General features: G+C 39.9%; 1 protein-coding gene and 1 pseudogene across 1 annotated transcript in view; one reads left to right on the top strand and one right to left on the bottom strand.

Moving 5' to 3' along the window:
* DMXL2 (Dmx like 2) overlaps positions 1 to 25,003 on the bottom strand; it is a gene marked incomplete in the record, with an annotated part of 190,092 nt that overhangs the window by 127,367 nt on the left and 37,722 nt on the right. The window contains 4 exon segments of the mRNA XM_027768392.1: positions 19,881 to 19,947; positions 21,419 to 21,554; positions 22,468 to 22,546; positions 23,871 to 23,942. Coding sequence (XP_027624193.1) covers positions 19,881 to 19,947; positions 21,419 to 21,554; positions 22,468 to 22,546; positions 23,871 to 23,942 — 354 coding nt within the window.
* Positions 995 to 17,974, top strand: LOC106733923 (uncharacterized; annotated as a pseudogene).

Here is a 25,003-nt window from a genome sequence, read left to right as displayed (position 1 = left end):
TATACATATTAGACAATATACGTGTTAAAAAAACAAGTTCAGAGGAACGCTTAAGTATAAAATCTACTCATGATAGGAAGAGGCTAATAGGAAAACACACTCTAAGTGATGTATAGAAGCACAATAGCAAAACTGATATCGAAACAACAACTAGGAATATTATGAAGCTTTACCAGTCACTTCAGATCACACTGAACTGGCCCTATATTAAACCATGTGTAGTATCACATACTATGGGTTTATTAAGCCAACAGAATGACTGACTTTTACTAATCATTCATCATTATATAGCAATCCTAAGAAACACAAGTAACAAAAAAAAAAAAATCAGGGTTTTTTCATGGTCAAATTTTAGGAGTAATGGAGTTTTTTTTTGTTTTTTGTTTTGTTTTTTTTTTTTTTGGAGAGATTTTCACTGCAGGGCGCGTGCGCTCGCCAGACAGACAGAGAGAGACTTAGAGACAGAAAGCGAGAAATCACCCCCCAGGGGGGATGGTCACGCCGCAATCCCTTCTCCTCCATTCTCCTCTCGGGATCTTGGGCACGCACGCACACGCGCCCGGCGTGAGTTTTAAGCCACCGGGTCCGGGACACGAACCGCGGTCGACTACGGGGGAGTCCAGCGACATAGCCATTACGCTAACTGCTGTTTCCCGGAGTAATGGAGTTTTCAAACATCCAAAGCTTTACAGGTGACTTCCTACTTTTAGAGATACAAAGGTGTGAATTATATTATTTCCCTTTATTAGCCCATGCTTCTCACACATTATAAAAATCTTTTATGTATCTCTACATTATACCCATAGATATTAAGAGGAGCCAAGCAGAGCTGCAGTGGTAAAACATGACACTCTTGACAGACAAGGAACCTGGTTCAAGACTGAAGATGTGGAGCAGTGTGAAGAAGAGGCGAGAGCGACCCCTGGCCCAACCAGAGCCTGAACACCGCTACATCCCCCACGTCCAGCACCTACGTCCCGCCATCGTCGCCACCATGCCCAAGAGAAGGGCTGAAGGAGATGCTAAAGAAGATAAAGCCAAGGTGAAGGATGAACCACAGATCTGCAAGGTTGTCTGCAAAACCTGCTCCTCCAAAGCCAGAGCCCAAGCCTAAAAAGGCCCCTGCAAAGCAGGGAGAGAAGGTACCCAAAGGAAAAAAGGGAAAAGCTGATGCTGGCAAGGATGGGACCAACCCTGCAGAAATTGGAGATGCCAACACAGACCAGGCACAGAAAGCCGCAAGTGCTGGAGATGCCAAGGGAAGTGTGTGCATCTTTGATAACTGTGTACTTCTGGTGACTGTACAGTTTGAAATACTATTTTTAATCAAGTTTTATAAAAATGCAGAATTTTGTTTTACCTTTTTTTTCTTAAGTTATGTTGTTAGCGCACAGAACACTTCATTGTTTTTTGGAGAAGGGGCATTTGTCACTAATAGAAGTGTCTGAAGCTGGATTGATTTGGACAACATCTTTCCCTTCTAGTTTTGAGAGACTTCCTCTTGGCTCCCGAGAGGAGGGATTCCCTGACACAGATGCCTTGTGGTGTGGAAAAATTAACATTTGCTTTCATGTCCTCTCCCTCTGCCTTCAGCATAGACTTAACTCCTTTAAACCAGAGACCTGTGGGGACCTGACCACAGGAAATTGGTTATACCAGTGGATCAGGCAAACTGGACTCTCCAATGGCATTGAGATGGCGTCCTTCAAAAGAGCAGCAGTTCCTTTTCTATACTGTTGGATCTCCAGTTTGGTAATTCTGCCACTTTCATTTCCCGAAGTCAGGGTCGGCTCGTGAAAAGTTGTTAAACAACATGCTAAATGTGAAATGTCAACCCTCACTCTAAATTTTCCCTGTTCAGAGCATCAAATGAAGATTTCAATGAATTGAGTTTTATAGTGGCTTTGGATTTTGGTAGTCCATTGAAGAAGGGAGTTTGAAAGTTGTGTATTGTTAACGGTTATCTGCCCATGTCCTGCCTGAAATACCTTGATTGTTTATGAAAAGTATCTTTAATAAAGCTGGATACAGTTTGGCTTGGGAAAAAAAGACTGCAGACCTCACTAAGTAGTATGCTGGGCATGCACTTGCCTATGATCCAAGGCTTGCTGAAACTGGAGGTGGGCTGACATCAAGACCGTATTGAGGGTATGTGTGCTCTTTCTCTCCTTTCACATTCTCATGAAAGAAAAAAACATTTTTACAAAGAATATTAAGGGGCTAGCAGGTGGCATGGTGGTCAACTGTGGTTCTGGCCCAACCCGGCAGCTTGAAAATCATGCCAAGCTAATGTACATGAATTCCCAAAATCCCGAGAGCAGTGGGTAAGGGGTTGTGGCATGGCACTCTCCCCTGGGGTGGGGGTGATTTCTCAGTTCTGTTCTCTCTGTCTCTTTCTGGTGAGCACATGCATAATTCCAGACGTCTCCATCCTAGAAATGTACTAGAAAGTCCAATCTGATATTAATACGATAGTGTATGACAAAGTGATAGCTATGTTCTCATTTTTGGTATAATGAATGTTTATTTGCACTAATAATAAAGTATGCTGGGGCTGACAGGTGGTGGCATGATGGTTAAGGTGCTGGACTCCCACATGGCTGACCAAAGTTCAAGTCCTGGACCTGATGGCTTGAAAGTCATGCCGGGTGTGAATGTGTGCTTGCCCAAAATCCTGAGAGGAGAGTGGAGGAGAAGGAATTGCAGTGTGGTCATCTCCTTGGGGTGAAGGGTGATTTCTCACTTACCCTTTTTCTGTCTCTGTCTCTGTTTCTCTCTGTCTCTTTCTGGTGAGCACATGCATCCTACAGCAAAAAAAAAAAAAAAAAAGAATAATTTTAGGTAGGCTTTTATAATTCGTCAATGACTGAGTTAGCTTTTCAATGTTTTATTTTTTAAATCTAGTTTAAGTTTTCCTTCCAATTTATTTACTTATTTTTGCTGAATTTATTTTTGTCTGTTTTCCTTTGTTGTCTTACTTCTGGCTCAGCCAACCTGCTTAGATAACTCTATTACTTGAGAGGGAAAGGAGAAAGGAGAGGGAGCTTACATGGCAAGGAACTGCAGGCAGCCCTGAAGACCTCTCAAGGGAAGCCTCCAGCCAACAGCAGGCAAAAAACCAAGCCCGCAGTCATACGGCTACTATTCGTCCCTTGTCATGCCTCCAAGTAAGAAAGGCCATGTGACATTATTAATGATAACCTTTAAGCTGCTACATCTGTGGTAGTTTGTTACATAACATAAGAAAACTAATACAGACTCTAGTAGTAAATATTAAGAATAAAATAAAGGCAGATGAAGAGACCAGAAAGTACAGTGGGGGTGGGGGGAGTGAGAAAGCAAGCCACCAGGTCCAGGACTCAAACCACAGTTGGCCATGTGGGAGTTCAGCACCTTAACCACCATATCGGCTGCTAGCCCCAGGTGGGATGCAATTTTAAGAGGGGTGTTAAAGGAGACCATTTGAGAAGATGACATTTAAGAAGTTAAGGGAAAAGTCATGAAGGTCTCTGGAGGATAAAGTTTTACAGGAACAACAAGTATTAAAACTGAGGCGAGGGAACCAGCAGTTAGCATAATGGCTATGTCACTGGACTCCCACGTAGTCGACCACGGTTCACGTACCAGACCCGGTGGCTTAAACTCACGCCGGGCGCATGTGCGTTCCCGAGAGGAGAATGGAGGAGAAGGGATTGCGCGTGACCATCCCCCCTGGGGGGTGATTTCTCGCTTTCTGTCTCTTTGTCTCTCTCTGTCTGGTGAGCGCACGTGCCCTCTCTCAAAAAAAAAAAAAAAAAAAACTGAGGTGAAAACATGCCTGGCTTATTTAGGAACAACACTGACGCATGATGGCCAGAGTCATGTGTGCAAAGGGGAGAGTAACGGAAGATAAGGTCAAAGGCCTAATGCGAGCTCTGGTGAACATGAGGACAAATAAGCCTTTGTAAACACTCAGTTTTTAGTAAATGACATGGAAAACACTTTGACAGTTTTCAACATAAGAGTGACATGATTTGATGTGTGTGTGTGTGTGTGTGTGTGTGTGTGTGCGCATATGTAATTTCTTTTAGAGGTTTTTGCCTTAGGACATGTGCCCATACTGGAGAGAAAGAGAAAGAAAGAAGGAAAGTGAGAAATCACCCTCCAGAGGGGATGGCCGCAACCCAAACCCATCTCCATTCTCCTCCTAGGATCTTGGGCATGCACACACGTGTACTCAGCCTGAGTTTCCAAGTCCTGGACTCAACCACAGCTGGTCATGTGGGAATACAGTGACAAAACAGCTATGCCATCTTGATGGTCCCTGACTTACATTTTAAAAGATCACTCTGGAGACCAGCAGATAGCTGGGCATGTGTGCATGCCTACCCCAAATCCTGAGATCCTGAGAGGGGAATGGAAGAGAAGTGTTTACACCCTGGGGGGTGATTTCTTGCTTTCTGTCTCTCTGGTGAGCACACATGTCCTATAGCAAAAACCTCTATAAAATAAATAAATAAAATTATTATTATTATTATTATTATTTAAGATCACTCCAGTTGTTGGTTTGAAGCAGACTGTACAGGAGCAGAGCACGAATTGAGAGACTGAAAATTTAATACAGGGCCAGCTGGTGGCATGGTGGTTAAGGTGGCTGGATCTCGCACTGCCAACCATACAGTTCGAGCCCCAGATGCAGTGGCTCTAAAAAATGCACCAGGCATGTATGCATGCATGCCCTCAATCCTGAAAGGAGGAGAAAACTGAGGAGAAAGATCGAATGACCATCCCCCTGAGGAGTGCTTTCTCTCTTTCTCTGGTGAGCACACACACACCATCTGGCAAAATTTTAAAGGAATTTACACACTAATACAAGTGATAAATGTGATGGCTTCACCAGATCCTAACCGTGGAGGAAGTGATGAAGTGAGCAGATTGTGGACATTTTCTGGAGGAGGAGGCATCAGGAGAGTCAGACTGGGGGGGGGGGGGGGGGGGGAGAAGGAATATCAGTGAAAAAGTATTGGCAAAAGATACAAACTTGAATGTCATCAGCATGTAAAAATGGCACTTAAATGACATCTGAAGTCATCAGAGTAGATGAGATCACCCAAGGGATAGTAGAGTTGGCTAAGGGGGAGGCTCTGGAAGTAAGTCCTGCGTACTCTTTCATTTACATTTAAAAGCAGCAGAGAAAAGGCGACACAGGGTGAGTAAACCTTATCAGAAAAGCTTGGGACCAGAAATATTTTGAATTTCAGATTTTGTTGGATTTAGGAATGCTTGCGTATACATCCTGAGATATCCTGGGGGTGAGACACAAGTCTAAACAATTCTAAATTAATTCATTTATGTTCTTTATACACTTTATACACATAGACTGAAGGTTATTTTATACAATTACCTCTATTTTTAAAAAAAATATATGTATTTAATTCCATTTGTCATTATTATTTTTTAATTTGACCAGAGAGAGGGAGAAAGGGAAAGCAAAAGCGGGAAAGCAAAAGCGAGAAAGCAAGCCACCGGGTCCTAGACAAAAACCCTGGATGGTCATGTGGGAACCTAGCACCTTTAACCAACCACACCACCTGCCAGCCCCACTTCTTTTTTTTTAATTGCCAGAGGGCACATGCACTTGCCAGAGAGAGATGGGGAAAGAGAGAGAGAGGGAAAAGGCACCCCACAATGGGACATGGTCACACCACAATCCCTTCTCCTCCATTTCTTCAGGATTTGGGACTCGCACACACACTTGCCTTGTGTATACTGCAGCCACCAGGGCCAAGATTCAAACCGCCATCAATCATGCAGGAGCCAGTTCCCTTAACTCCCAGGCTACGGGCCAGCCCCACAATATCTTTGTACTGCAGTATTTTGACTGTGGCCCATCCATCACATGAAGTCAGATGGGAATCTTCTACTGGTGGCATCGTGTCCACACTCAAAAAGTTTCACTTTGGAGCATTTAGAATTTTTGACTTTAAATTCAAGATGATGTACCTGTAATAGCAAACTGAAAAGGGGGAGCCAAGTACGGGCTGTTCTGTAAAAACAATCACTAAAGCAGCAGCTGGTGTTCAAAAAGTATGGAGAAAAACTAGGAATTTGGTGTCTTATTCAATAATACAGAGTAAAAACAATGAGATAAAACATTACACATTAATGTAAAACAATTCAAGTTAGAGAAACTGCAAATCAACAGACTGAGGGCCAAAGTATAAAACTGTACGGAAACTTTCGGAGGATTTATTACAAGGGTGGAGATGGGAAACAAGATGAAAGCTGAACTTCTCACCCTCTTTGCTTATTTAATCTCTATTTAGCCTAACCCATATCTGGCATGAGGACGGTCCTTTTTAATTTATTCTTAAGATAATTCAGAAAGAAAAAGTTGTCAATTAAATCAAGATGTAATACTTTCAACTGCATTAGTTATAAGGTGTATGCTGGTTTAAAGACATTAAAATATAAGATGTTTTCATTGAAATTAAGATTGAAAAACATTGTGCATACAATGATGGTGACAACTGACATTATAGAGTACCACATTCGAGCAACACAATTCTCACAATGCTTCAAGCAACATAAATAAACTACTGTATTCTTGCAATAAAATAAAGTAAAAAGGAATAGCCAGAGTTTAAAACAAGCAGAACACAGAGGATATTTAGGGCAACAAAATTACTCTGTATGACAGTATGAGGATGGATGCACGTCATTATAAATTTGTTCAAACCCACAGAAAATGCACTCCGAGAGTGAACTCTAATATCGCATACTGACTTTGGGTGATAATGATGTGCCCATATAGTTTCATCAGTTGCAACAAATGTGCCATCCGGGCCAGGACGCTGACAGTGAGAAGCTGTTTGCTTGAGGGCAGAATGTATATAGGGTATCTCTGTTCCTTCCTCTCAGTTCTGATATGAACCTAAAACTGATCTAAAAAAATTAAGTCTTTTAACATGAAATCAAGAGACAGTGCTGGTTCCTAGAAGCCAAGGAAAGAAAGCATTTCAAGGTAGAAGATGAAATCAACGGACAAACCATGCTGACAGGTTAAGCAAGAACTAACCACAGGCGTCAGTAACAGGAAGTCTGTGAGCAGTTTCAGAGCAGTGGAAGTGGGTGTGGAGAAGGCAACTACAGGCAGCCCTTCTAGGGTGCTGCCAGGGGGGGTGGCCAGTGTGGCAGTGGCTAAGAGGAATGGTCAAGAGTAAGTTCTTGTTATTGCTTGTTTCTTTCACAACGGGCAGGATTATGGCACATTTTGGACGCTGTGCCAGACAGCATAACAGAATAAAATACCGAGGACTGGATAACCAACACAATGCCACACAGAGACCAAGTGGGCTCACTAACAGGAATGAGCAGGAAGGAGCATGTGGGTGAAGGACCTGGCCCTATGCGAAAGCACACACAGCTCATCCACTGTAATGAAGGGAAAGCAAAACGGACAGGTGCAGAGGCAGGGAGGTGGGCAGATACAGGCAGATGGTGGGATTTCACAGAGTTCTCTAACTGCATGTATTTTCTCAGGCAAGAATCCATAGTAAACAGATGCTGAAGTAGATGCCTAGAGTCATTAAGGATCTACCAATACCCAATGGCACAGAGGTTCTGTTTTGTTTGGGTTTTTCCTTTTCTTTTTTCTTTTTTTTTGAGACATTTTTGCTTTAGGGTGCACATGCTCACCAAAGAGTCAGATATACAGAAAGCGAGAAATGACAGCCCCACTTCCTCCCGCCCCCCGGAGATGACCACACAATCCCTTCTCCTCCATTCTCCTCTCGGGATTTTGGGCATACACACACACACGTGCCCAGCATGAGTTTCAAGCCATCAGGTCCAGGACTCAAACCATCATCGACCACATGGGAGTCCAGGGCCTTAACCACTATGCCACCTGCTGGTCCCAGAACTTGTGTTTTAAATGCTCACCTATAATTCAAAGCATGGATCACTCAAGGGCAAGGTGAAAAGTCAGAGCAGACACATCTACACACAGCCAAGAAAATCCCTAAGGCCTATCCCTAAATGAAGTGGTAAAATTTTAAAAATAAATAAAACCCGTGAAAATGGAGATGGCAAGGGAAAGGGTGTCAGTTGCACCTGGACTGAGTAGAGGAAAAGCCCCCAGAGGGAATTTAAAATACAAAGCTAGCCTCATGAGAACCAAACTCACACTCTACGTGGGACAAAACAACTTTCAAACCTACTTTGAGTTGAACGTACCCTGGACGCCGGGAGAACCTGCACAAAGCTTTTCTGGAAGAATGTACAGTCAACCCAGGCCCCAGGGAATCCCCCAAAATATGCCTCAAGAAATATTTTCCCAGAGACACAAATCGAGCTAACTGTGACTCTCTGCTATCTAACACATGTGGGAAATGTGCCAGCTCTACCTCTTTACCAGCTCTGCATTCTGTGGGTAGTTCTGGAGCTACAGCTTCTTCAGTAGCACAGGAAGAACACTGCCTATCCCAGCAGGCCATGTGAAGGCTTAGTACCTACACATGACTCTCAATGATTGGCTGTTTAGTAACAGTACTGGTTGCTATTATTCTAACTGCAAACTGTAATTTTTACTTAATGCAAAATAAAAGTTGCCAGGACCAGCAGTTGGCATAATGGCTATGTCGCCGGACTCCCATATATTCGACCGAAGTCCGAGACCCGGACCCAGTGGCTTAAACTCATGCCAGGTGTGTGTGTGTGTGTGTGTGTGTGTGTGTGTGTGCGCGCGCGTGCGTGCGTGCCCAAGATCCTGAGAGGAGACTAGAGGAGAAGGGACTGTGGTGTGGCCATCCCCCTGGGGGGCACTTTCTTGCTTTCTGTCTCTGTGTCTGTCTTTCTGGCAAGCGCATGCGCCCTACAGCAAAAAAACTCTCAAAAAAAAAAAAAGAAAAGAAAGAAAAGAAAGTTGCCACTACCAATAAAAAACATCTATCCTACCCTGAAATAACCAGACTCTAATCCACTCTCTGGGTAACTCATGTACCAAATAAGTGATCACAATAAAAATGTTTAAAGCTTATGCTTAGCGTAACAATGAAAATAATACTATAAAAATTGATGGAACTGAGCCAGCCCCACTAACTAGTGTTTAAGGGAGCCAGATCTCACATGACCAATTCCAGTTCAAATCCTGGCCACAGTGACTTGAAAAGTACTCTGGATATTTATGTGAACCCACTCAAAATCCCAACAGGTTGGATCAACGAAGGAGAGGAACTGTGGCATGGTCTGCTCACACCTCACTGCGGGATGTTTTCTCTTTCTGTCTCTCTCTGGCAATCACAGGCATCCTTTGTTGATTAGAAAGAAAGAAAGAGAGAGAGAGAACGAGCTTATGGAATTTAAAAAACCTTGTAAGATACTACTAAAGCTAACCTTGCGCGCAATCTTTACTGTTAAATATCTACAACAGAAACCAAAAGGCATCCTTCTAAAACTGTTAGTTTGGGAAGAGGGGTAGAAGGAAGAAAGAACTGAACAAAAATTAATGAAACAGAAATAAACACACAAAACAGAGGTCTACAAAACCAAAAGTTAGTTCTCTAAAAAACTTATAAAACTGATAAACTCTTGGTGAGATAAGCCAAGACAAGACAAAATTAATGAATATCAAAAACAAGTAAGAAATCATCATACATGTGTTACAGATAGTTTAAAAATTAGGTACTTTATACAACATTATGCCAATAAACTTGAAAATTAGATACAACTGACAAATTTTAGATAAATACAATTTACCAAAACTGACACAGAAAAGAGGGGCCAGCAGGTGGTGTGGTAGTTAAGACGCTGGACTCCCACATGGCCAACCACAATTTAAGTTCCAAAACCGGTAGCTTGAAAATCACACTGGGCACCTATGCGTGCGTATCTGAAATCCCAAGAGGAAATGGAAGAGAAGGGACTGTGGCATGGCCATCCCCCTTGCAGGTGGGAGGGTGATTTCTCACTTTTCCTCTCATTGTCTTTCACTCTCTCTCTCAAGCTAGTACACATACCTATAGCAAAAACCTTAAAAAAAAAGAAGAAGAAGAAAAGAAAGAAAAAGTATGAGTAGTCTAACTATTTAAAAAACTGAATCCCCCACAAAGAAAATTCCTGGTCTAGATGGCTTCATCAACAGATATTTAAGAATAAAGCTACATCAATCTTATATAACCCATTTTATAAGGCCAGCACAACATTATCATCAAAATCTGCCAAGAACTCATAAAAAAGTAAAAAGTATTTGCTAAATCACACTCAAACATAGAGAGCTCATAAATCTTAAACAAAAGATAAGCAAATCAAATCCAGGTAGGATAATGCACTATAATCAATTTGGGATTGTTCCAGGAACACAAGACTTACTTAACATCTTGAAAATCCATCAACATAGTTCATTTTATGAAAAGATCAAAAAGATGAACCAGCAGTTAGCGTAATGGCTATGTCGCTGGACTCCCATGTAGTCAACCGTGGTTCGTGTCCCAGACCCGGTGGCTTAAAACTCACACCGGGCTCATGTGCGTGCGTGCCCAAGATCCCAAGAGGAGAATGGAGGAGAAGGAATTGCGGTGTGGCCATCCCCCCTGGGGGGTGATTTCTCACTTTCAGTCTCTCTGTCTGTCTCTGTCTGGCTGGCTAGCGCACGTGCCCTATAGCAAAAACCTCTCAAAAAAAAAAAGGTCAAAAAGAAAAATAATAATAATCTCGGAACTGGCAGGTGGCATGGTGGTTAAAGGTACTGGACTCCCACATGGCCGACCGCAGTTCAAGTCCCAGACCTGGCAGCTTGCTTTCTCAATTTCTCTCTCTCTCTCACTCTGTTCTTCTCTAGTCAAATTTAAATAAAGTTAAATAATTCTTTTAAAAATGATAATAATACTCTCATTAGATGCAAAAAAATGTATATTTGCTAAAATTCAACATCATTTGTGTGGGGGGGGGGGGGGCCCTAGGCCAGCAGCAGTGGTGCAGCAATAAGAGAACTCTCTGCCATATGGGAAGGTCCCATAGGAAATATAAAACATTACTGAGAAAAATAGAAGATCTAAAATAAATGAAGAACTATGCCATGTTCATAGATGGGAAGATTAAATATTGTACAGATACCTTTTTTTTTTTCCCGAACTGACCTAGAGTCAATACAGGACCAACAAAAATAAAGGTTTTCTGTTTTGTAAAATTTACCATGTTTACTCTATAACCTATGAAGAAATGTGAAGGACCAAGAACAGAAAAAAATAAGAGAGATTTTTGCTATAGGGTACATATGCTCGCCAGAGACACAGAGAGAAACAGAGAAAGAGAAAGGGAGAAATCACCCCTCATAGGGGTGGCCACACTACAATCCCTTCTCCATTTTCCTGTTGGGATTTTGGGCATGCATACAAATGTGCCTGTGTGATTTCTTTTTTTTTTTTTTTCCCCTTTAAAGAATTATTCATTTAATTTTATTTATTCATTTATTTTATTATGATTTTTTTTAATTTGATCAGAGTGAGACACAGAAAGGGGGGGAGAGAGAAAGAGAGACAGAGACAGAAACAAACAGAGACAGAGAAGTGAGAAAGCAAGCTACCAGCTCCAGGACTCAAATCATGGTTCGCCATGTGGGAGTACCCAGCTCCTTAACCACCACACTACCCGCACCCAGTATGACTTTCAAAGCCACTGGTTCTGGGATTCACACTGCAGTCAGCCATGTGGAAATCCAGTGTCTTAACTACTATACCACCTGCTGGCCCCAAAGTAAGATAACCTTAAAGGAAAACAGCAGGATAGGCAGACTTTCTCTACCAGGTATCAAAACTTAGTTTATGGGGGCCAGCAGGTGGCATGGTGGTTAAAGACGCTGGACTTCCACATGGCTGATCTTGGTTCAAGTCTCGGACCTGGCAGCTTACCTTCCTCTCTTTCTCTCTCTCTGTCTCTCTCTCTCTGGTCAAATTAAAACAAATAATAATAATAAAGTTAAATAAAAAATATTTTTTAAAACAACTTAGTTTATAATTTATAGCAATTAAGATACAGGGACCAGCAGATGGCATAATGTTACGTTGCTGTACTCCTGTGTAGTTGACCTCGGTTTGAGTCCCAACCTAGCAGTTTAAAATTCACACTGGGCACAGGTTTGTGCATGCCCAAAATCTCATATGGCATGGGTATCCCCCCAGGGAGTGATTTCTAGCTTTCTGTCTTTCCTGCAAGCATACAAGCCCTAGAGCAAAAAAAATCTATCAATAAAAAATCAAAAGATACAGTGGCTTTGGGGGACTGGCAGGTAGCGTGGTGGTTCAGGGGGATTCCCACATGGCTGACTGTGAGTCTCATACCGGGTGATTAGCTTTCTCACTTTCTCTCTCTCTTTGTCTCTATCTGGTGAGTGTGTGATTCCTGTAGCAAATTAAGAAATAAAAATAATAAATAAATAATGCTTTTAAAATAAAAATAAATAATTCTTAAAAAAAAAAAAAAAAAGGTAGAGGCTTTGTTTGGTATAAAGGAAGACAAATGGTTAGACGATAGAGCCCAGAAACAGATCCCTAGAAATATGGACCTTTGATCTGATGACCAAATGTCATTCAGAGAATGACAACAGCAATATAGTCATGGAAACAGAAGAGACTTGAATAAGTTGTGCAAGACAATTGGATAACCATATGAAAAAAATAAAATGTGACCTCTTCCTCAAACCATTCCTAAGATTATTTTATATAGATGTGAGATCTAATTGTTAAAAACAACAGCATAAAATGCCCAGACTGAAGACCAGAGGTCCGCACACCCAAATATAAGATATAAAAAGAATTTAAGACATAAAAAATACTTTTGATACATCAGCCGTATTCCATCAAGCCTCGGCATTTTGGTGGCCCAGTTTCAACAGAAAGAATCTATAACTCTTTGGTTATGAGTGCCGAGAACGGACGTTCTGCCCTTCCCAGTCTTTGACCAAGGATTATTGTATGTGAAAAACACAGGTGAGGAACATGATGTGCGTGGAAAACGCTGGCTCCAGAGTACCTAGAGATTTAAGCTTATGATTGCACTTAATAAAGGGTATACTAACATGAAGTATATCCTTTATTAAATGCCTTCATTATATTTCATGTGCTTATTCTCTATACTAATTATTTGTACATGAATCCTTGTCTCCAGATCTGCTTCTGGAGAAACCAAGAAAACTTAAATCCAGAGGTAATAATACTCTGACCGTGAATGGGGAAAAACAATTACTTCTGCATTTTCGTAACTGCTAATTGAAGGAAATGCTTCAACAAAGCAGTATTCATAGTACATGTGATTTTGACTCTACTCACTGATGTTTTCATACGTCACAATTGCTGCATATCTCAACATATTTTTAAACTCATCTCTATGTCAACAATGTCAGTTATTGGAACCATTACCAAATGGCACATGATTTCAGTTTTCCTGTCTATAATGTCCAAGCGAATGCTGAGCAACTACCTCTGTTCCATGTAATTATTCAGTCACAGAAAGGTAAAGCTGAATGTTCTTACTAAGATCATCTCAAAAAGCCTTGGGTGGACTCTGGTGTTTTTACAAAGTCTACCCTCACCTTGCAAAGTGAGCTATGGAAGTTTTGATTCCATGTCCTTACAACATTTACACACAATTAAACTTTAACTTGTATCATTTTAAATGTAGTTTTTTTCTTACTGAATGCATTAATTTAAAAGTACATAGTACCTGGGAGTCAGCAGGTAGCATGGTGGTTAAGGTGCTGGACTCCCATATGGCTGCCCATGGTTCAAGTCCCAGACCTGGCAGCTTGCTTTCTCACTTACTTTCTCTCTCTCTCATGAAATTAAATAATGATAATAAATAAAATTAAATAAATAATTCTTTTTTTAAGTACCTAATACCTCTATCATAAATGAATTATTTAGTATCTTAAAGCTGTATTTCAATAATTTATTTCCTTGTTATGTTATGCATTTACTTTATGCATTTAAAAACATACTGTGAAGACAGTTATAGGCCTCACTAGATTGTCAATAGGATTCTCAGCACGAAAAACGTCTTGAAACTCTGCTCTAGAAGATCATACAAGAGAAGAGAATCTTCAGAATCTCAAAGAAGTACAGACTGACTAAGTAGAACTCAGAAACCATAACTCAAAATGATAAAACTGAAAAAGCTGACATTAAAATGAAAACTTCCTATTTATTAAAAGATACCATTTAAGAGAGTGAATGAGCAGGAAATAGAGTGGGAAAAGATCTTTGCAAAACGTATTCGGCAAAGAGGTATTCAGAATAAAGAACATCTACAAATCAAGAAGAAAAGATCCACAAGTATTTAAAAAATGGGCAAGAACCTTTACCGCTTTTTTCAGTCATCCAAATAATAAACATTTGCAAAGGTATTTAACCTCATTAATAATCAGAGAAATGTACTTTAAAACCATGATGATGTAGCACTATGCACCAAATTTACAAAAGTTCAAGAGTCTAACCACGTCAGTGCTAGCAAGCAGCAACAGGAGCACTATTTAGTACACTAAGAGTAAGAGTATAAATTAGTATATCAACTTTGAAAACCTGATTCTGGTTGACTACTAAAGGTAAAGATATAGACAATCTATGGCCCAGAAACTCCACGCCCACGTACAAGGAAGTCTTCAAAAAGTTCACGGAAAATGTGTATTATAAGTAAACCACACATGGATTTTTTTTTTAGGGAGAGGGGCACAAAAATAAACTTGAACTTTATTTCCACTTTTCCATTAACTTTTTTCTTTACTCACAATAGAATGTATGTACATACAGGTGAGAAGGAAGAAAGGAGCAAGGAAGGACCACCCTCCACAAGGTCTGGTCACAGCACATTCCCCTTCCTCCAGGTCTCTAGCCTGTCAGACGGTGGGCATCTGTGAGCCCAGTGTGTCCAGCCTGGCTGGGCTAGGCACTAGAACTGCAGGCACTGTGCAGGATGAATCTACCTTGAGCAGCACATTACCACTGTGCTATCGTAACTTCTCTAAGTCCACTCAAACACACCCAAGAGAAATGCACCCACGTGCCTAACAGATGTGTACAGGACATTCACCACAGCATTATTTAATACGTGTCGGGATGGCATGGCAGAGCAATAGAAAAAGAACCAACTCTTCAATGACTGGCACTAAGATAACATCCGTTACAAGGACTTATTTACATGAGACTGAAATTTTAAGAAAAATAAAAGAGAATATTTTATACATCAGAAAAGACATTCCTAAACAAGATTCAAACTACATGTAACCCATAATATACTATGGACATTTTTTTATTTCAAAGTCTTTATCCTTTAAAATATGCTCTGAAGGCCACCAGTGGCCTGGCAGTTAAGGCAGCTGGATCCCCCATGGATAAGCTAAAGGATCAAGTTCCAGACCCAGGAGCTTGAGAAAAAAACGAGGCACATATGTACCCAAAATCCCAAAAGGAGGGAGAGATGGAGGAAAGGGACCATTCCCCATGGGAGGTGCTCTCTCACTTTCCCTCTCTCTCACTCTGTCTCTCTCCGGTCAATGGACATGCCTCTGGCAAATCAAAAAAAAAAAAAAAGTACTGAAATTTTTACAGATCAATGACATGTGAGCAAAAATAATTTACCTAAGGGAAGGGTGGTATAAATGAAACAAGATTGACGAATACCTGTTGAAGTCAGGTGATGGGTACACGAGAGTTCTTTATACTTTCTCCACTTCTGTTCAGACTTTTTGATTTTTTTATTTTACTTAAGACATCATAAAGGGAAAAGACAAGTCACAGCTAAGAAAAGATATTTGCAACATGCACAACTGACAAAGGATTATGATCAGAATATATGAAGAACTCCCTCATATCAAAAAGAAAACTGCAAAGGTCACAAAAGAAAAAATACGAATATCCGGTCCTAACAAGAAAAATATAAATGAAAGTCACACTACCATGTGAGAAGATAGTAGTATCGGAATACAGAGTAATCGTAACACTCTTATGCTGCTAGTAGAAGTGTAAACTGGTACAAACACTTTGGAAAAAAATTTAGAATCATTTAATGTACTTGAAAAATGCACAATTCACTCTTAAATACATGTCCAGGTGAATTTTGCCCAAGTGTACCAAGAGAGCTACATAAATATTCATTGCAGCATTACATTAGATAGCAAAAAACTTTTTTTTTTTTTTTTTGGAGAGGTTTTTGCTATAGGGCACATGCGCTCACCAGAAAGACAGAGAGACAGAAAGTGAGAAATCACCCCCCAGGGGGGATGGCCATGCCACAATCCCTTATCCTCCATTCTTCTCTCGGGATCTTGGGCATGCGCGCACACGTGCCCAGTGTGAGTTTAAGCCATGGGGTCCAGGACTCGAACCGCGTTCAACCACATGGAGTCCATCGACATAGCTATTATGCTAACGGCTAGTCCCCGCAAAAAACTTTTCTTAAAATTCGTGTCCATTACCAGGAGAATGAATAAATATATTTATACATCATAAATATAAACATATTTGTCCCTTATTATGCAGATAAATGAACTACACCATCAACATGGATGACTCTTATATACAGTTGAATGCAAAAAAATCATTCATAGAAAAACACAAACTCTATGACATAAATATCTAATTATTTAGAAACTTATACATGTGAAGCTATTTTTTTAAAGGCAATAAAATAATAAACCTAAATTCAAGATTCTGGTTGCTTGAAGTAGTAGAAGAAAATATGATAGCAGGATAAAAATATTTCAAAGTCAAAGCTAAAAAAAAATCCCTGAGAAAGTAAACAAAAAGATGACGAGCTAAAAAACAGCTGAGGGAAAAACAGTAAACAAGAGGATTAGTATAGAAGGACTCACAACTGAGTAAGAAGAGATCCAGAGAAGGAAATAACACAAAAGAAATCATGTAAAATAATCTCCCAGAACTGAAGGACATGAGTTTTCAGACTGAACAGTTCTACCAAATAGCCTGCCCTAACAAAGGGCTTTTATCCCTTAGAGATACAGACTAAAACCTTCTAAATGGCTAATCCACACCACAGACATCATCATGAACTTTTCAGAATACTAGGGATAAGGAGAAAAATCCTGAGAATCTCTATTGCCGGAGATGGGGAGAGTACAGTCATACTGACACCGTGCTTCTCAGTAGCTATACTGGAAGCTAAAAAGCAACAGAACCATGACTTTAAAAATTCTGAAGGACAAGGACAGCAGGTGGCATGGTGGTTAAGGCTCTGGACTCCCACATGGCCAACTGTAGTTTGATCCCCAGACTTAAAGGCTTTCTTTCTTACTTTCTCTCTCTCTGTCTGTTTCTATCTCTCTCTCTTTCTGGTGAGCACATATCCCCTATAGCAAATTTTAAAAATAATAACAACAATAAGTAAAATTATATAAATAATATATATTTTTTTAAATTTCTGAGCGACAATGATTTTCAACCCAATCCTATGCCTGGCTAAATCAAGCACAAAAGCAGGGGGAAAGTTGTTCAGACACACAAGACCTCAAGAACGTTTTTTCCTGTTCACCTTGTCAGGAGCCTACTGGAGGAGATCTTCATCGAATCAAGAAAAGAGGAAGATAAATGATGCCAAGAAACAGAATTTAACAAAGGAGAGAGACAAAAAGAATTAACTTGCCAAGGTCGGTAAAAGAAAATCCCCAAGTGAGAGCTGCTATTTTAGACTGGGAGTGCAACCAAGCCAGATCGGAGCAAAGAGAACACACATGTCCGGAACACCTCCTATGTGCGGTTACACTGTGAGAGGTTTCAAAGCTGTCAGCAGTTCCAGGGACAAGTTCGTTAGACATGGATAAAACTAAGCAAACAGGAAAACAAAGTAATTATTAACTATGAAAAATACTTTTATATAATCATAAAAAGGTGGACAATAAACATCAATGCATCCTCATTGAGAAGATAAGGGAAGTGAACATGTTTACGTGTTAGACATGGAGATGAGACTGGAGACGCTGCTTAGATAGAGAGCTAATGTCTCAGTTTCCATAGTGAGAAGGCAAGAGATAACATATAAAATTGAGGGAAAAAAATGAAGAAACTGGAGCACTAGCTCCATGGAGTATGGATGGAAACACTTAGGAACGTGGAAGCAAACATCGAAATGTTCAACTGACAAACAGCTGCCTCCAGGACACAGGTATTGAGTAGAAAGAATGAGGCGAGAGCTTACAACTTTTTGCTGTAAATTCAGTAGTGCTACTTTATGTTTAAATTATGTATGTATGCTATTTTTAAACAAAAATATTAGGCATAAAAAATGTAAGTGATCAGGACCAGCAGTTGGCGTAATGGCTATGTAGCTGGAATCCCACGTAGTCGACCGCGGTTCGCGTCCTGGACACGGTGGCTTAAAACTCATGCTGGGCACGTGTGCGTGCGTGCCCAAGATCCTGAGAGGAGAATGGAGGAGAAGGGATTGCAGCGTGGCCATCCCCCCGGGGGGTGATTTCTTGCTTTCTGTCTCTCTATCTCTCTCTATCTTTCTGGCGAGCGCACGCGCCCTATAGCAAAAACCTCTTTAAAAAAAATGTAAGTGATCAAAGGTGAAATAAGACTAATAAAAATAGCTCTTTCCCCTATACAAGATGGCAGGTGAAAAAGCTGCAAAGCAGGATACTGAGAAGAAACCTGAAGCCAAGAAGGCTGATGCCAGTGGCAAGGTTAAAAAAGGTGACCCCTAGAAAGCACAAGAAGGGGAAGCCCCATTACAGCCGAAACCCCGTCCTAGTCTGGGGCATCAGCAGATACTCCCGGTCTGCCATGTATTCCGGGAAGGCCGTGTACAAGAGGAAATATTCGGCCACTAAGCCTAGGATTGAGAAGAAAAAGAAGGAGAAGGCTCTTGCGACTGTCACAAAACCAGTTGGTGGAGACAAGAATGGTGGTACCCAGGTGGTTCAACTGCACGAAATGCCTAGGTATTATCCTACTGAAGATGTGCCTTGAAAGCTGTTGAGCCACGGCAAAAAACCCTCAGTCAGCATGTGAGAAAGCTACGAGCAGCATCACTCCTGGGACCATTCTGATCATCCTCACTGGACGCCACAGAGGCAGGAGAGTGGTTTTCCTGAAGCAGCTGAGCAGTGGCTTGCTACTTGTAACTGGACCACTGGTTCTCAATCAAGTTCCACTGCATAAAACACGTCAGAAATCTGTCATTGCCACCTCCACAAAAATTGATATTAGCAAAGTAAAAATCCCAAAGCACCTTACCGATGCTTACTTCAAGAAAAAGAAACTGTGGAAGCCCAGACACCAGGAAGAGGAGATCTTTGACAGAGAGAAAGAGAAATACAAGATTTCAGAGCAGCACAAGATTTATCATATATATATATATATATATAAAAGAATAACAAAAATAGACATTATTTCTTAAGTGCCTACCAGCTGTGAGGAAACATACCAGGTGTTTGTTTGTTTGTTTGTTTGTTTACAAACATTATTATTATCCTTCAGGCCAGCATTACAAAAGAACATTATTCTAGTTTTCTGAATGAGAGGACTAAAAATTAAAATGACTAATAAACTTTTCTTTTTGGTAAAAGAGATTTTTGTTACAGGGCACGTGTACTCACCAAAGAGATAGAAAGAGAGAGACAGAAAGCAAGAATTCATCCCCCAGGAGGGATACATAAAGAGCAATCCCTTCTCCTACAGTCTCCTCTCGGGATCTTGGGCGCACACACACACACACACACACACACACACATACACCTAGCATGAGTTTAAAGCTACCAGGTCCGAGACTTGAACGCGCTCAACTACATGGGAGTTCAGCAATATAACCACTATACCATCTGCTGGTCTCAGAAACATTTTTAATTACTTATTTGGGTTTTTCTGTTTGTTTGTTTTTGGCAGATCCTTTACCTTTCCAGCAGTAGCAAAATATTCACCATCAGGAGACCATTCCATCAAATGTACAGAGACTGAGGTTCTAACAAAGAAAAAAAAGGTTAAACAGTTAGCATGTTTTAAATCTAGTACACCATCTATAAAAATGGTCAAGGTAAGATTCCCAGACATCAGTCGCGATCATCAGAACAAGTGTGTTTCTGCCTCCCTAAAAGTATAAATAAAACATTTCCTATCCCTAAAACACAATTAATTAAAACTAATTCAAAGTTCACTTTGGGGAAAAAAGCATGTATGTAACATTCACAAAGAATACCTTCACCTACATGTCCCACCAGCATTCTAAATATTAAACAGCAGCAACCGAGCTCTGGAGCCAGCAGGTAGTGTGGAGGTTAAGGAAGCTGGATCCCACATGGCTGACCGCAATTCAGGTCCCGGACCCAGTGGTTTAAAAATCACACCAGGCACATGTGTGTGCATGCCCCAAATGCTGAGAGGACCATGGATGAAGAGGGATTGCAGCATGGACATCCTCCCTGGAGTGATTTTTCACTTTCCCTCTCTGTCTCTGACTCTCTACAGTAAGCACACATGCTCTACGGCAAAAACGTAAACAAAACAAAACAAAACAAATACTAAGCTCTTCATCTTCCTTGGCTATTTTGTCCTCTTCATATAATCCATATTAATGTTTTTTGTTTGTTTGTTTGTTTTTTGGGTTTTTTTGGAGAGGTTTTCACTATAGGGCGCGTGCACTCACCAGACAGACAGAGAAAGACATAGAGACAGAAAGCGAGAAATCACCCCCCAGGGTGGATTGTCACGCCACAATCCCTTCTCCTCCATTCTCCTCTTGGGATCTTGGGCACGCACGCTCACGCGCCTGGCATGAGTCTGGGTCCAGGATGCAAACCGCGGTCAACTACGTGGGAGTCCAGCGACATAGCCATTACACTAACTGCTTGTTCCCATTAATGTTAATGATATAGCCACCCTTCCAATTGAAAGAGTAGCTGGCAACTTTCATCACATCATTTCCCTTCCCATCCATATCTCATCTACTAATAAGTAATTCATGGGGGCACATGGCATGGAGGTTCGGGGTGCTGGACTCCCACATGGCCGACTGAGGTTTGAGTCCTAGACCTGGTGACTTGCTTTCTCATTTTCTCTTCCTCTCTCTCTCTCTTTCTCTCTCTCTGTGTGTGTGTGTGTGTGTGTGTGTGTGTGTCCCTCTCTGGTCAAAATAAATAAATAAATAAAGTTAAATAAAATAATTATTTAAAAAGTAATAAGTAATTCCTATGTGTCAACCCTGACAACTCAAGTTCTGGGGCTGTAACTATGAAAATATTTTTGCCTGCTTTTAAACAATTAACTATAGCACAAACTGAGGAAAGACACGATAATGAGTTTTGTTTAGAAAAAGTCTACTTTCAAGACTTCTAAATGCAAAGGTACCACTAAAAAATAAAGATTTTTGTGAAAAAGAACATATTTTAGGAAGCATTTTTCTCAACTAATGAACATAGTAAGAATTAGACACTAACTTGCACTGCCAGACGCACTTCCAATCATTTCTAACAGGAGGAATTTTAGTATCAATTTCTTCCTCCTCTTCCAGAATATCATCTTCTGGAGGAGCCCACAACTGAATAGAATCTGTTGCCGTCAACAATCTGTTATCTGAAAATTAAAGAATGTTCTGATGAATAAGAAAAGATTATTTAGGACAGGAAACGAACATGTGGGCCTCTGTTTAAGGTAAACTATTATATAATAATAAGTAAACAATATCACCTGTGAAAAATTTGGGGCTATATATATATTTACAACAGACTTTGAAAGGTTTGTGGGAAAATGAAATTAAGTAAAATTTATTTTGGTGCAAAAATATTTGAAACTCGTGCATAATCTTTTTGGTGATACATATTCTCCGTGAACCTTTTGAAGACCTTCTCATAAAAGAATCCTCTAGGAAAGAAATGAAAAAAAAAAAAAGTCCCCTAAGAATCTTCTAGACTAGAAAGAGTAGTTCTCAGAGAAGATCTGAGAACAAAAAAGAAAAGCTTACTGGCAAAGAGCTATTGTGTGCCAAGGAAGTCTGAAAAAAGGAAGAAAACAAAAGCATAACAAACTCCAAACATCTCACATATGTAATACAAAATGTGTTCTTCTACATGGAATATAAAAATAAATCTCATCAACTGCGAATGTAAAAAGAGCCTCCAGCCATTATCATTAGAAATGTAAGTCATAACGAAATGAGGTAGAGTTTATTTTTCAGTCTCTGTTGTAGCTAAGATTTTGTTTATTAGTAAATACAATAAGGGGAAAGTGTAGCACATGTTAACTAAGGAAACAAATCATAGCTGTTTCTTAAAATAAAACATTCAAAAGCAGGTGGAAAAAAGCATAGAATGAACAGTAAATTAAGCACTGTTTAAAGCAGCATATCCTCATTATATACACTCAAGGAAAGAAAAAGAAGAAACATAATACTGATCATTTTATTATTATGGGAGATTGTAACACATTGTCATCACACATTTAAAGCAAATAATTAATTTCTTTATTTTCTAAATGTAATTGGTAATACCTTGAGGATCCCATGCTAAGTTGTACGTCACAGAACTCAAAAAAAACTGCCCAGTTTTAAGCCACTGACATTTGAGTTGCTGAAACATGTAGGGAGAAAGACAAAAGAAAAAGATACATTTTTAAAGTAATACCCAAAAGCACAAGCTTTTTCTCATTTTCTTCAACTTAAGTTCTTAATATGTGAAACAAAGAATTATTTCACTATTATTTTCATATACTGTTTTAAAAGTAACTTCAGTTTCCACTTCCTACTTATTCTTGAGCTGCTTGCCATGCCCACACAAAGCATGTGTACTCAGCCTTCTTTCTATGTCTGTAAATACCATCGCATACTTAGGGTATCCTTGCCTTCACTTCTCCATCTACAACCTCCTCTCCATTAAGATCAAACTAAATCTCACCTCCACTGTGAAGCCTTCTGCCATCACAGGAGCATCCATTGCACTTTTATATTCTGCCACCATTAACACTGATAACGTGGAATTACTTTGTTTCTGTAAGTCTAACTCTCCTGCTAAACTGCAGCTGTTGGGTTGGCCGGTGGTGCAGTGGTTAGGGCAGCTGGATCCCACATAGCTAACCATGCAGTTCAAGTCCTAGACATGGCAGCCTGAAAAACATGCTGGGCACATGTGCATGCATGTCCAAAATCCCAACAGGAGGAAAAAATAAAGGAGAAGAGATTACAACATGTCTGTGCACCTCGGTGAGGGGAGGATGCTTTCTCATTCTCTCTCTACCTCCCCCAGAGAATACACATGCCCTCTGGCAATTTTTTTTTTTAACTGCAGTCTAGTAATCTAGGCAAGATATAAGAACAGAGTAGAGCAGATATCTCACATAATGTGATAAATTTCAATTAGCAGTGGAACATAAAGTATCTTACCACCAGACTAACGTTATACTGACACTGCAGCCCACTTCCAGCCCTAGCACCTAAAAAAGCTCTTTATTGCTACCAACTGGATTCTAATATTAACTAGATTTTAAAGGTATTCTACCATCAGTTAATACTTACACAATTTCTCTTATGAGAATTTATGCCCAGGGGTTCAAAAATACACACAGCATTACCATATGAAGCTGCAATCTAAAAAAAGAATAAACACAGCGTTGTTATTTAGGAAAAGGTAAAATAAAGATAACCTCATCACAATAATATATAGACTAATTATATTGTTGACATATAAACTGTATGTATGTATGTAATAGTTTTAACAAAACCTCACAATATAAAAGTAAAGAAAAACATCAAATAATAATAGGTCTTAAAATAAATTGGGAAATGATCTAGAAAAAGGAACAGAAAAAAAAAAAAAATAGGCCAAGGAGAAATCAAGGAGCCATCCCCTACACTTGAGGTAAACAGCTGCTATCAACCTACCATCAGTTAATACTTACACAATTTCTCTTATGAGAATTTATGCCCAGGGGTTCAAAAATACACACAGCATTACCATATGAAGCTGCAATCTAAAAAAAGAATAAACACAGCGTTGTTATTTAGGAAAAGGTAAAATAAAGATAACCTCATCACAATAATATATAGACTAATTATATTGTTGACATATAAACTGTATGTATGTATGTAATAGTTTTAACAAAACCTCACAATATAAAAGTAAAGAAAAACATCAAATAATAATAGGTCTTAAAATAAATTGGGAAATGATCTAGAAAAAGGAAAAGAAAAAAAAAAAAAAATAGGCCAAGGAGAAATCAAGGAGCCATCCCCTACACTTGAGGTAAACAGCTGCTATCAACATGCCTAGAGGACTTAAGCTAGGGATTCAGGACCAGGAGGATTTTGTCCCGGCCACAGAACTATTATAAGAAGGGATATAAATCCTTCTTTTCCTAGAAGCTCTTAGAAACTGTTTTCTAATAATTCCTTGAAGGCCGGTTTCCAGTTCAGGCTTCTTTGGCAAGAAGGGATCAACGACAGACTAACAACCATTCCTCTGACTCTCTGTACGCTGGTTAACCTACGAAACTAAACTGGGCCTTTTACGGCCTGCCATACAGGTCTCCTGTGATTTCAGAGCACTCCCCATGCCACAGAGTGACTGTAACTGTAACCTAATAGCTAACATTTGTTTCTAAGGAAAAAATCTTTCAATCCACAATGGCAGAGGGGAAGTCTCTTCAAATACCTGGCTGAGATAACAGGCAAAGTATTTTGTGAATGATTACATTCAACGTGTCAATTGATAAATAAATGATTATAGTAGGCTAACACAGAGTCCCAAATGTGAACATTATTACCACAAAGAGTGAGGATAACTGAGCTAAAAAGATGGCCATAAAGAAAATAAAGATGTCACAATTTTGCCTTTTTTACCTTAAAGGTAAGAAAAAGAAGAAACACAGATCATTCTGTTTTTCGAGGTTATGAATGCCAATGTCTTACGTATTTTTTAAAAATCCTTACTCCTAGGGAATTGGTCCACTGTAATTATCACCAGCACTTACGTAGTATATTAAAATTCACCTCTAACAATTACCATACAACTCTGGGAAAGCTTAAAGCTACC

The sequence above is a fragment of the Tupaia chinensis genome, unplaced genomic scaffold, assembly GCF_000334495.1.
Source record: "Tupaia chinensis unplaced genomic scaffold, TupChi_1.0 Scaffold146140_1, whole genome shotgun sequence".
Classification (NCBI taxonomy): domain Eukaryota; kingdom Metazoa; phylum Chordata; class Mammalia; order Scandentia; family Tupaiidae; genus Tupaia; species Tupaia belangeri.
The sequence above is the reverse complement of the archived record's forward strand: the minus strand, read 5'-3'. Positions and strand labels throughout refer to the sequence as shown.